Source organism: Sebastes umbrosus, chromosome 5 (assembly GCF_015220745.1).
Source record: "Sebastes umbrosus isolate fSebUmb1 chromosome 5, fSebUmb1.pri, whole genome shotgun sequence".
Classification (NCBI taxonomy): domain Eukaryota; kingdom Metazoa; phylum Chordata; class Actinopteri; order Perciformes; family Sebastidae; genus Sebastes; species Sebastes umbrosus.
Window position 1 is genome coordinate 24,730,694 of NC_051273.1, and position 13,092 is coordinate 24,743,785.

A 13,092-nucleotide genomic window follows, 5' to 3' on the forward strand; every position below is an offset into this window, starting at 1 on the left:
GTGTGGAGATCACCAATTTGGCCAAAACAGCACACCACACACTAACAGATTCATTCATCAAACAACAAGAGTCACGACTAAAAAAAACAGAAATCTCACAAAATATCTCGCAATCAAACGTGACTTTAGTGTAAACAAACATAGCGGACGACGGGCAGGAAGAATAAGTGATGTTAGTTTTTACTTTGTACTGAAAATTCACGAAGGATGGATGGATGAAGTCATGGAGACACGTTAAATAAACACTTGCGTTGTTGCCACAAATCAACAAATTGGTCCTCCATCTCTGAGCTCTATCTTACTACTACTTTATACTTTACGTTTAGCATTAGCTCATGCATTAGCCACGGCTGCCAACGACATTGGTTGTCCTTCCTTCTTCAGTCAGCTTGGTTCTCTATTGGCTATTGTGCTTTCCCACCTTTTTGAGATCGGTACCGCCAGGATGGACTTCTGAGCCGATCGGGGGATGTAAAAAACACTCTTAACGATCCTCACACCACAGGAATATCTGGAAAGATAATCTTTAGAACCATAAAAAAATCGGGGCATTGCTGACGATCGCCGGGAGGAATTGGACCCAAAATCGGCTTGATTCTCGTGTAGAGTGTACCCAGCATAAAGGGGACGCCAAAGATCACAGGGTTGCGCCAGGATTTGTCAAAATTAGATTTGCTTATCAGAATCAGAATCAGAATCAGAATGGTGTTTATTGCCAGGTGTAAGAGGTATACACTAGGAATTTTGTTTGGCTTTGTTTGGCTTTGTTTGGCTTTGTTGGTGTATAACTAAAATCATAATAAAATCATAATAACACACTTACCGGATTAGTTTTACAAAAGTCTGTAAATAAAACTATTTAAAAATATATATTTTTTGCTACTTAGCAGCAAAATCTAATGAAATATTCTGCTTCAATCCGTATTTGTTGCCGTTTAGCCTTTCAAAAACAACATTTTCACTGCCGTCAAAAATCTATTTGCTTTCCCGCTCACCGCACACAAGGGAAGGCCTGAGAGAGGACGGACCCGCTGGTCTATGTGGTAAAAAAGTGACAGTGATGAGTGCAGAGTTTTACCCAATGTTGAACATTTTTCAACGTTCCCGAAAAACGCCATACGTACGGTAGTTAGCGCAGAATAGACGCTCAGCGCCTTGTCGCGCTGTTGCTGTTTATTGCAAAGTGTAGAAATGTGGCACTCCCATTGCAAAGAATTCAAAAAACAAAAAACGCGAACATAGCGGTTGTGGCGGTTGCTTGCCATCCCCTGCGGTTGGCTTGTCAATAGCGCGGTAATGCAATATTGCTGTTATTGTGACAGCCCTACCCCGACGAAAACAATATTATAGTAAATTAATCAAGTTGTTACAAAGATCATATTACGTATCTGCATTCATTTTGCAAATCTGTCAAGACATCATCACTTTATTTATGTTGATGAAACTGACAAGTTCTATTCATTAAAGAAAGTTGATTTAATAAAAAGAAAAAGATTTAATACGCTGAATCACCTTATTCAAACTGAGGATTTTGTTCAAGGATGTGTAATTTTTGTCAGGGTGTTGACGTAGTGGGGGCTCAGCTTTTCTTAGTGGGGGGGCTTCAAGGAAAACAGGTTGTGAACCACTCTATATAAATGCAGCAGTTTGGTTTAAGCTTTTATTTTGGTGGAGCAGAATTGAGGAACAGCTGTCACAGCTTATCAGAATAACGTTGCTCCCTGCCACACTGCAGATCATCAAGTTAAGTCAGTGCTTTTTATGTGATTGCATTTTATACTATAAAGAAGTGCACTTTAGATAAATCATTATGTAGCAAGAGATGTAGCCTAGCAACGCTCAAACGGCCAATGTACTGTACCAGAAGCATAGTGAACAAAAAGCCGGCGTGGATGTCTGTGAAGAGTTCAATGGCATCCTAACAACCATGACTGGACTTTATGTGTGACATTCAACCTCTCTCATCACTTTCAGTCAGCTCTCCTCTCTGCACAAAGCCCACTCGCTGAGGAGGAAGAAGAGGAGAAACATGCTGGCCATCTTCGGTTTCCGTAAGAACCGCAGCCAAACGCTGTCCACTCCGGGGCCGGAGTCTGAAGCAGAGGTTTATGGAGATGGGTGTCACTTTGTTGCTACAGCACCAACAGGGTTTGTGTATGCACAAACACAACACACACACACACACACACACACCATTTAGAAAGGTATGGCCTTGAAAACACAACACAATGCCCATAAGATGCACTAGATCAGAGATTGACAAACTGTGAGACTTGCGGAGGAAGGGGTGAGGCGATTTGCGTCATACTTCTTTTCAAAGTCATAAATCAGTCAAATCCAAACACAGACACGTCATACACATATTTTTATATTAAGGGGGACTTCCACTTCCTGAGGATAACCTTATCTCCAATGTCCAAACAAACACACGTGCATAAATACACTTAGAAATAATAGAAAAAAAGACTCCTTTTAATTTCAGAACTCTCAGAATTGTCACGTTTTTAAGTTTTTAAGACAGTGATAGCTGTCTGTACATCCATGGGAACATTGCAAAAATACTCTGATAATAGCTAATTCTGCATACTTTTATAAGGTGCCAATTTGCCAAAATGTTGGGGGTGGCACAGTTGTCTCAAAATCAGCTTACAGTGTCAGACTTTGACTTCAACAACCACACTAATACATTTAAACAATCTCCATACATATAAGCGTTCTAGCACAAATTTTTGCCTGTGTTAGGTTGCTTGGTTACAGAAAATATAATAATCTTGTTTGATACTTCAGATCTGCCTGAGAAGATCCCACACACACTCAAACAGAGATGAATTTAGTGGGAAAAAAACAATTAGGGCTGTCAAAAGTTAACGCGATAACGCATCAACGCAAATTCGTATAAACAGCACTAATTTATTTAACACCTTAATGCAACTTGCAATTTTTAGGTGGTAGCGGGCTCAGTTTTAAAGCTAGCGTGAAGATAATGTTATCATATGAAACTACAAAAACCTAATGAATACATCGGTACCAACCATGTCATACAGGAGGTTAAATAATGCTTCAAACTTACGCAAAATTTTAGCGAGGAAAAACTGTCATGGCCGTTTTCAAAGGGGTCCCTTGACCTCTAACCTCCAGATATGTGAATGTAGTAAATGGATTCTATGGGTACCCACGAGTCTCCCCTTTACAGACATGCCCACTTTATGATAATCACATGCAGTTTGGGGCAAGTCATAGTCAAGTCAGCACACTGACACACTGACAGCTGCTGTTGCCTGTTAAAATTTGAGCATATTTTTTATGCTAAATGCAGTACCTGTGAGGGTTTCTGGACAACATCTGTCATTGTTTTGTGTGTTAATTGATTTCCAATAATAAATATTTACATACATTTGCATAAAGCAGCATATTTGCCCACTCCCATGTTGATAAGAGTATTAAATACTTGACAAATCTCCCTTTAAAGGTATGTTTTGAACAGATACAAAATTAAATTAATTTTCAAGTAATTGCGATTAACTATGGATAATCATGGGATTAAATATTTTAATCGATTGACAGCCCTAAAAACAAGTTTTATTTTTTAAACGCAGTTACAAGGCTGCTACTAGGTTACTATAGCCTGAAAATAGCTGCACTAGATAACACACAAACACAAAGGACTCATTAATTTGCCTTCCATATTCTACTGTACAGCTTCACATTTATCTCTTCTTGGTTCTTATAAGAACAGTCAGCAGCACTGAACTTCATAAATACTCTGACAAATATCACTCTAAATCTCCCTCATGTCTTTGTTGATATGAGAAATGGCTGCTGGTGCAGGCAAGCTGATAGCAGCGTGTGTACACAGATGTAGATGACAGCCGGTGGCTCCGATTCTGGATCCAACAGTCAGCCAAGTGATTAGAGATGAACACGCTGCATGTCAAATACAGATTAGGATAGCAAGATGGCTGATTTCTGACAGTAAAAATGATACTTCCTAATTACACTTAAAGCTTACGGTCTTTATTCTGTATTTTGAATTTGTGGAAAATATCAGCAGCAAATGTTTCACGCAGGCTAACATCGTCAGTGTCTTTCGATTTTTAGGACGGCCACAGAGAATGTATACACACTCCTTCAGCCTCCGAGGTCCGCTGGCAGGGCTGGATCGCCCGGCGAAGGGGCTGATGGGAAAATGAATGATCACCAGGGGAAAACTGGTACTCTGGTTTTGAGTCCGCCACCAGTGCCGGGCATCCCTCACCCAGGAGGAGGAGGAGGAAGCAAACACCCCTTTTATTCTCCCAGAGAGGTACAGTCAGCAGCCGTGTCTCTATGCAGTTGTCAAGTGAATTTTAAGCCAACTTTTGATATGTCGCAAAAAAGGAAATGTGAATTAGGCACGTTTGAACAGAGTAGAAGAAGAAGTAGAGTTTGCGAAACGGACACAAAATGAAGTCAGCTTGGCCATTTTACCATCTGCGAGAGAAAAATGGAGAGAGGTCCTCATGAATTTGTTTCAATTGGGCAAGTTTTAATAGTTCCTTCATATCAGCTTGGCCATGTTTAATACTGTCTGGAGAGGAAGACAAGCATTCACGCATTAGGGGAATATCCGGGAGGACGCCGACAGCAGAAACAGCTGATCAGAGAGTGAGTTAAATGTTCGCTACGTTATGGTACGTTTCCACAGGGGCGTTTTTTTATGGCGAGGGGTCGCCTCGCTTCCCAGCATTGGACGCTTGATGGGCTGCCACGAGACACAAGGCACTCTGCACATGATTGGACAAACGCTTTCCCTCAGGGGCTGCTGCTACCAGCTTTTAAACCGCAACCAACATGGCGGCTTGTTTGAAAACTTTCTTATCTTATATCACGAAAATAGTTTGTAATGTGTTTCTGAAAACATTCTATGCAAGAAATAAGCCATGTAGTTGCTGAATCTGTCTTTATTTTAAATCGATAATGGTTAGTTTAAAAGTTTCTCGGGAGTTTCCAGACTCTGCGAGTCGCGTCGGACGCCCCTGAGTTGCATAAAGTAGCCTTGACCTCAACTTTATGCAAATGAGGAGCGGCCAATGTGACGCCCCGTCTCTCGAATCATGCTGCCACCCTACCAGAATGCATTGCACGGCTGCTTACATAGACAATGAATGGGAAGCGTGGAAAGGACGGAGGCCGTGGACATGTACCATCAGAGTTTATTCAGCAAAGGCGTTTCCATAATCCATTTAGCACATCAGCTCTTTTTCGACAAAGGCAAAAAAACACCTCAAGCGAGCTTTAAAACTTCTTTTGCAATTGATGAAGTTTTATCAAATTTAGCCGTTTCCACACAGCTTTTCTAACGCGATAATGCGCATAAAAATACGTGAATGGAAACGTGGCTATGTGACCTAGCGCGAGTATTAATTGTTACTGAAAGTTTGGCTCGGGGGTGCAATCTTGTCTTTTGCCTCTTCTTGTTGTGTTTTGACAGAAATCCGAACAGGATGCTGTGTTTGAACACCCGTCAGAGTCAGACAAGTACTGGGTGGAGGACAAACACAGGACAACAGAGGTGCTGCACCCGTTGGTGGAAGAGAGACCCGGCGACCAGCACGCTGAGAAACATGTAGACAGACAGCGGTTTGATAGCAGGCTGCAAGAAAGGACTTTTGGAGAGCCGAGGACGACCGACAGACCAACGGACAGGTACCTGACTGAGAGTAGACACCCAGACAGACACATGGACAGACAGTGGACTGTTGACAGACACACCCAGCGGCAGATTGACAGAAAGATAGAAAGACAGTGGATGGGCGGCAGACAGATAGACAGGTCGTGGTCAGAGAACAGGCCGACGGACATACAGCTGGAAAGTCAGTGGACTGAGAGCAGACATGGGAGCAGGAAGGCAGAGAGACAAGTGCAGGTGCTTCAATTGGTTCAAAGGCCGCTGCCTCCGTACCCGTCGGACAGGACACCTTCGCCGAAACAGGAAACGGATCCTCTGAAAAGCACAGAGGCGGCAGCAACAGACTGGCACCAGCAGGACACGCAGGGAGACAGACAAGTGTGTCCCGATGCCGGCGGAGGGTTCACGGAGGCATGGAGGAGCGGCGGAGGAGGAGGAGGAGGAGGAAGTCGAGCTGCTTCCTGTGCATCTAAACCCGATCCCCCGCCGCAAAGCAGCAAACCCAACCTGTCCAAACTGAGGCATAGACATCGGCTCGAGAGCGCAGACGCTCTGCCAGGTACTTCACTGTCTGTCAGCCACGTTAGAACGGAGGTTTTAGCATTTTGCAGAAGAGGTTTCGGCTGCAATCGTTGTCGCCTCGGTGTGTAAACAAACCACCACCAACCTGCATGTAGGTGACAGTGACTTGTTTTTGATTCGTAGGTACAGAGGAGGAAGGAGATGTAGAGAAGGAAACTGGAAAGATGGAAAGGAAAGAGAGAGAACGAAGAAGAGACTCAGAAGGACAACCTCCTCCGATTCCAGAAAAGGTGTGCAATTTATAGCCATGCAGGGTTCGGTTTGTCCCATTTGTTTTGTGCAAAAAAAAACATATATAAGTCCATCAATAGTTATTGTAAATCTAGAGCAAATTTGCCAGTTGCAATAATTGTCTTTGTGATTTGTTCATGTTCAACAGCCAAAGACGTCCTCGTATGTGACATTTCCAAAAGAATCAGTCAATGAGAGGAACTTACCTCCTCCTCCTGTGCCACCTCCTGTTAACAAGCCTGTGCATGGATTACCAGACAGAGCCGCATCTCAAGGTAACTCCACTGAAAACACAACAAACAAACAACTTAAAGTGGTGTTAACACATGTATAACATAAGTAGCTCAGTTGTGTTCACATTCCCATAATGATGCCTGCCAGAGCTTTGACATCACAGTAAATGGTTCACCGTTTTGTTATTGGTTCAAACTCTTATTTTGGGAAAATCAAGGTGCAAATAAACAGCTTAACCTGTAGAAAACGTCACAGGAAATACACGTATTTGCCATTTGTTATACGAGAAGATCGATACCACTCTCGTATCTGTCTGTTACGTATGAAGCTGCAGCAGTAGTCGGGGAGAACAGAAAGTTGTGGCTTTACAGTGGTTGTGTGTTGGACTACTTCTTAGCCCGGCACAGTGACTTCCTGCCAAGCAACCAGCGGAGACTCCACAAAGTCACTGTTCCGAGCCAAGAAATTGTCTGGCAGATAACATCCAATAACACTGTGCTATCTCGTTTGTACCAATTAAACAAACAGTGTTTATTAGTGAGCTTTAGACATGCTGGTAAGAGGATTTTTATACCTTCAGACAGAGCCAGGCTAGCAGTTTTTTAGTCTTTATGCTTAACTAAGCTGATAGTCTTGCTGTAGTCTTGAAAGCGGTATTGATCTTCTCATCTAACTCTCAACAAGAAAATGAAAAAGGGTATTTCAGTTAAAATATTCCTTTAAACAAATTATAGCCTTTAGTAGGAGGACATTACAAACAAAGAAGTTTGTCTCCTCTTGCGAGCTCTACAAATAAAAATCGACTCCCACGAAGAGCTCCATCCTAAAACACAACTTAGGTGTTATATAATCGTCCAACCAGAGGAGATAATAGCCCTTAAATCATATAAATGTATATGCTTGAAACATAAGCTGGACACAGCCCATTCTTTTCAGACCATTAAACCTACTAACTGCTGTGGGTGATGGTAATGTACCTGAATGTGACTGTACACACACCAGAGATCTTTGACTAAATTCTGCTTCACATAAGGTTCTAGTGTTTTTATATTTGTAATATAGGTTTGTGCCATACATTAACAGACCAGCTGTCACGCTGGGGAGTGCAAGGAGTAGGGGAAGGACCAAAACACAGACGAAACAGGCAGATTTGTGCAGTTCAATGAGTAATTGCATGAATGAGCTTACAGGCAGAGAGTCCAAAAGGCAGGCAGGTAACAGCAGGTAACAGCAGGCAGGTAGATAACAAGCAAACAGCTACCAAAACTCCATCCAGCAACGATGATCTGAAAAGAAAAAAGAAAGTGGACTGGTGTGAGTGCTAGGAGTGACTGATGAGGGAAGTGAGAACAGGTGAGCAGGTGAATGAGGAAGTCTGGTGAAAAAGTGAGGACATCTGCTGGACAGGTAGGGAACAGCAACTAAAACTAAAAGAGGAAGTGGGGATGTGGCTGAAGAGGAGGGGCAAAGGAACAAACTGTGACACCATCACAGAATGTATATTAGAAGTGGACGTAGTCACCGTGACGTCACCCATTGGTTTGTGGAATACGGTTTCAAAGCCTCGAGCCTCGATTTTGGCTGACGCCATCTTGGTTTTTTGCAACCAGAAATGACACGAGCGGGTGGAGCTAAGTACAACCGAACACTGAATAAAGCTGGGCATACACTGTCCGATTTTAGACATGTTGTTGTGTAATTCCAAGTCCTACTGTACGAGTAGATAATTTGCGATGTAAAGCCAAAGCTCACGATTTATGTGCTCACACTGTACGGTCCGACTGCAGCCACGACCTGAGTGTTCACACTGTACGTGTAAAATATAAGAAAAAAAAAAAAACGGCCCGTCGGCCCCTGCGGACCATTCTGGCTGTCGACAGTTGTCAATAAAGATTGGTTTGAAAGCTCCGAGGCAGGTAAAGTTTGTTTGCCAGCAGAGGTCTGTAGGGGTCACAATGCTGACAAGGCAGAAACATGCTGCCTTGATCAGCTGTGCCATCTAAAAAGGCATATATGGACTTGCAGGTGGCTGGGAAGACGTGGACAATATGGCTTGTCCATTTTGCAGCGTGTCAGAAATTCATCCGACTGGTTGACGACCGACGAAGATTAAGCTCGGTCCAACCCTAAAATGAGTCGCTTGGCTCAAAATTCGGGCCAGAAACGGGCTAAAATCGTACAGTGTATGCCCAGCTTAAGACATTTTTAGGCGACCACAATGATACAGTTAACTTTCATGAACTGAAAACTCACCGTGAAAAGGTTAAAGTTGTAAGAGAAAAACACAGACAACTCCCAGACCGGACAACGCTGTGGTAGCGACCTGTCAATCAAGGTAGTCACGCCCTAAAGCATCCCCTGCTTTATGGTCTGTTTGACTCTAAATGGGACCATAATTTACTAAATGAACATCATGCGATTGAGACCATAAACTCATGCTTACAATGTTTACTGAGGTAATAAATCAAGTTCTCATAGACTTCTATCCAATCAGACTTGCAATCACAGGAGTCGCCCCCTGCTGGCTGTTAGAAGGAAGGCAAGTTTAAGGCACTTCAGCATTGGCTTCACTTCTCAGACTCGGAGGTTGCTGCCTGGACACCATCTATCCCTTGCGTTACTCTTTACATGTAAACTAGTTTTTCTTTCATGCCTGTTGTTCAGGTGATGAAGGATTGAGACCTCAGGCACCAGTGAAACCACAGAGAAACAGAAAAGCCATGTCTTGTGATGCAGGTACAATTTGTCTTTGTCTCCATCACAGTATATACAGTACACCTATTATTTAACTGTATATTTATGTTGGCAATTTATGTATATATGTTTATCTGTGTGTAAAGCGTCTGTATCTAACTGTTCATTTGTGTTTTTTTTGTCCTCACTGAACTCAGGCACTGACAGGGAAAGCCCTAATAACGTTGAGAAGCCCCCAAATCGCAAACCCCCCGTGAAAAAACCTAGACTACCCCAAAACAGAAATAAGTCCCTGGACTTGTCTGGTACTCGTCTCTCTGTTTTTATTTGTGTGTGTGTGTGTGTGTGTGTGTGTGTGTAGCAGATGTTACAAGGTGTGAGTCAAGTGGTAATAAAACACCACAGTATGTGTTACTATTGTAGATCGTGATCATTAAATTGCTAGTTAAATAGCAAAAACAATGATAATTCAGTGGATATTTTAGTGTGCATTTCTATATGTTGTGAACTGTTGATGTATCTGTAGCTCACAGCTGAATAGATACTAGTATTGATCAACCACAGTGATCAGCCAGTGATCAGGTTCCTGTCCTGTTCTACTTTACAGACAGCCTCGACTCAGCCTCTGGTCAGAGCGAGCTGTTGTGATGCCCGGGAAAAATTCACCCGCTGCCGCTGTCCGGACCGAAGCATTGTCATGACAACTGTGGAGCATTTCATCCAACGAGGAAACAAAGAAAAAAACATTTGAGGAGGGGCGGAGAGCCAGAGGGAAAATGTCTGACAGACGTCATAAAGCATCAGCTTCTGTTGAAACACTCACTTTTCTTAAAGGGATAGTTTGAGTGTTTTTGAAGTGTGGTTGTATGAGGTACTTATCCATAGCCAGTGTATTATCTACAGTAGATGACGGTCAGCAGTTTGGAGAAAGGGACAGGAGTACCAACACGGGAGCAAAGCAATGTCCTGCTGTGGACGGGGGCAGCAGAAAAAATATATTTTAGATACCTAAAAATATCAGTTTAAGTGTACGCTATATTTAGAATATTTTCGCATTTCCAACGGGGAACTGAAGCCGCTATCTATGCTCTCTTTAAAGCCACCAGACTCCTTTGACAAAAACAGTAATTTTACCTTGCAGAATGCAGGAGTTGCTGGTCTAGCGCTGCCTCGATCGGTTAAATTGTTTGATTTATTGTGTGACTTTGGTGTTTTAAAGGGTTAGTTCAGATTCTCCAAAGTCACACAATAACACAAACAAACTAACTGATCGAGATCCTGTGTTCTGTGAGGTAAAATTACTGTTTTTGTTAATGGAGTCTGGTGGCTTTGAAGAGAGCATAGATAACGGCTTCAGTTCCCCGTCAGAAAGGGCTGTCTGACGGCAAGGTAAAGCAGTGAAGATATTCCAAATATAGCGTACACTAGGGTTATCAAGGTATATCGTGGTATTTATCATAATGTGTACATTTGCTTATCTACGGTATTGAAAAAAACTGCCATAATTGAGTGAGTGTGTGAGTTAAAGGTATAGACAGGACTGTGTTGTCGTGCACCTACAGTATATGTTAACTGCTAATAATCATAGGACATTATTTTAAAAGCTCACAGCTGATGTTATTTTTCATTTAGTAGTTAATTACATGATATAGTGCTGCTAACATGTAAACTATGCTAAATGCTTCAGTTATAAAATATATTATAGTTACATGCTATTTTTTTTATCAGGTTTATAATTCTGTTTATTATAATTCTGTTCTCATTCCTTAAAGGGTCATTGTAACTGATACTACTACTACTAATACTAATACTAGTAATACTACTAATAAAAATAATAGTGTAATACAGTGATATATTCTGAGATGGTTATCGTACTGTGAAAATCTCATACCTTTACAACCCTACTGTGTTTGTCATTTTATTTTTATTTTAAAGGGGCTATTTGTAACTTTCAGAAATGCTTGTTAAGAGCGACACCTGTGGCCGTTAAGTCAACGAAAGTCAGCGTCGGGCTCAAGCTTGCTCGCTCTAAATAGACATGAACGAGCTTCGCTCACAACAGTGAGGCGACACACGTCATCTAAAACCACAATATCACTCTATATTTCACCTGCTTGGCAGTAATGTTAGCTGACCAGACGAAGGTCTCTCCATGAATCACTGCTGATGCTAGTGTTGGCTTTTCCTGCTTCAGCCTCCAGGGCTGAAGCAGGAAAAGCGGGTCGGTGCCGGGGCTGAAGCAGGAAGAGAAACGTTATCGTCTCCCCACCGCGCCCGCAGGGAGACACTGGCACCCGGTCGGAGATGATAACGTTTCTCGCTGCGGAGCCCCGTCACTTTAAAAGACACGGAAAATCATCTATTGGTCTGGAGGAGCTGCAGCATTTATTTCTGCACAAACATCCACTGTACATTCACTAGATATTCTCAGAGCTAAACTAACTCTTCTGCAGTGTGTAGTGAGCACGCGTTCACGTCTAGAGGTGGAGCGAGACAGCGAGAACGCGTGCGGTGTGTAAGTGAAAGCAAGCAGGCAGCTGAGCAGACTCCAGCCACACGCGAGCGCGCATATGCGAGCTGCGAGCGCGCATATGCGAGCGCGCATGGGATCCCGACCCGGTAGATTTATACCTGTAAAAAGTTACAAACAGTCCCTTTAATAATTTATTTTAATTTGAATTACTGTTTTTCTCAGTGGAGTCTGGTGGCTTTGAAGAGAAAAGTGCTGGTAGTTCTGTCTGTTTCTCCAAACTCCATCTACTGTAGTTAATACACTGACTATACAGTATATAAGTACCTCATACAACGCCACTTCAAAACACCCGAACTATCCCTTTAATGCCACGTTCCTCCCTCTTCACCCCGACTGTCTTTGCTTTCCTCTCACATGAAAACTCTTTTTGTGGCTACAGTATTTTAACTAGTATTTGCTACTTTAGAAAAACCCAAATGATCATTGTCTTTTGTGTCGGTGGACGGTGGGCTGAGTGTTGGAGCATTGTGTGGCTTTGCTAGACAGAAAAAAAAGAAAAAAAAATTACGTCTGTATTAGAATGTGATTTCTTAAATCTGCAATGCATTTCTGACTGCTGATACAGTTGATTGCCTTGGTTGACACTTGAAAATAAGTTGCTTCTTATCAGATGAAACTTGATGATTTATATCTAGTTTTGCTTTCAGGAACTGAAAGGTAATATATTTTATAGAAAAAAAAATATTATGTATGAGCACCCTCACTGTATGAATAAAACACTAATGGAAAACAACTATGACTCTTGCTGTGGCTGTTATTGACAGCTATTGTTGGCACAACCAGGTTCCAGTTTCTTACTGTATCTGAATCATATCACTTTAAATGTATTGTTTTATAAAACGTGACAATTAGATGATTCAGTACTGTATTTAAGTACAATTTTGAGGTACTTCACTTGACTATTTTGCTTTCTTGCCACTTTACACTTTTACAGCACTACATCTCAAAGGGATATATCTCTATATATATTTATCTGAAAGCTTTAGTTACTTTACAAATTAAGATTTTTTGCACAAAAGAAGAATTTGACTATAAAAGCAACTTTTTGATAATCATTTAAGTCATTTTTGTCATACAAAAATATTTAATGGATTCAACTTCTTAATGTGAAGATTTGCTGATTGACTATTTTAACCATTTTTTATGTATT

At 41.9% G+C, this 13,092-nt stretch overlaps 1 protein-coding gene and 1 long non-coding RNA gene across 2 annotated transcripts in view; one reads left to right on the forward strand and one right to left on the reverse strand.

Moving 5' to 3' along the window:
• The window catches only part of LOC119489056 (capping protein, Arp2/3 and myosin-I linker protein 3-like), a 42,202-nt gene extending 31,845 nt beyond the window's left edge, over positions 1 to 10,357 (forward strand). The window contains exons 33-40 of the mRNA XM_037771198.1: positions 1,975 to 2,148; positions 4,099 to 4,303; positions 5,471 to 6,227; positions 6,374 to 6,480; positions 6,630 to 6,756; positions 9,380 to 9,451; positions 9,607 to 9,714; positions 10,017 to 10,357. Of these exons, the coding sequence (XP_037627126.1) occupies positions 1,975 to 2,148; positions 4,099 to 4,303; positions 5,471 to 6,227; positions 6,374 to 6,480; positions 6,630 to 6,756; positions 9,380 to 9,451; positions 9,607 to 9,714; positions 10,017 to 10,057 (1,591 nt within the window). The 3' untranslated portion in view covers positions 10,058 to 10,357. The remainder of the gene's footprint in view (positions 1 to 1,974; positions 2,149 to 4,098; positions 4,304 to 5,470; positions 6,228 to 6,373; positions 6,481 to 6,629; positions 6,757 to 9,379; positions 9,452 to 9,606; positions 9,715 to 10,016) is intronic.
• Positions 825 to 8,054, reverse strand: LOC119489117. The gene is made up of 3 exons (XR_005207094.1): positions 7,904 to 8,054; positions 6,688 to 6,765; positions 825 to 2,093 (listed from the first exon to the last, which is right to left on the reverse strand). It is a non-coding gene; the product is annotated as an uncharacterized LOC119489117 (long non-coding RNA).
• Positions 10,358 to 13,092: the final 2,735 nt, after the last annotated feature.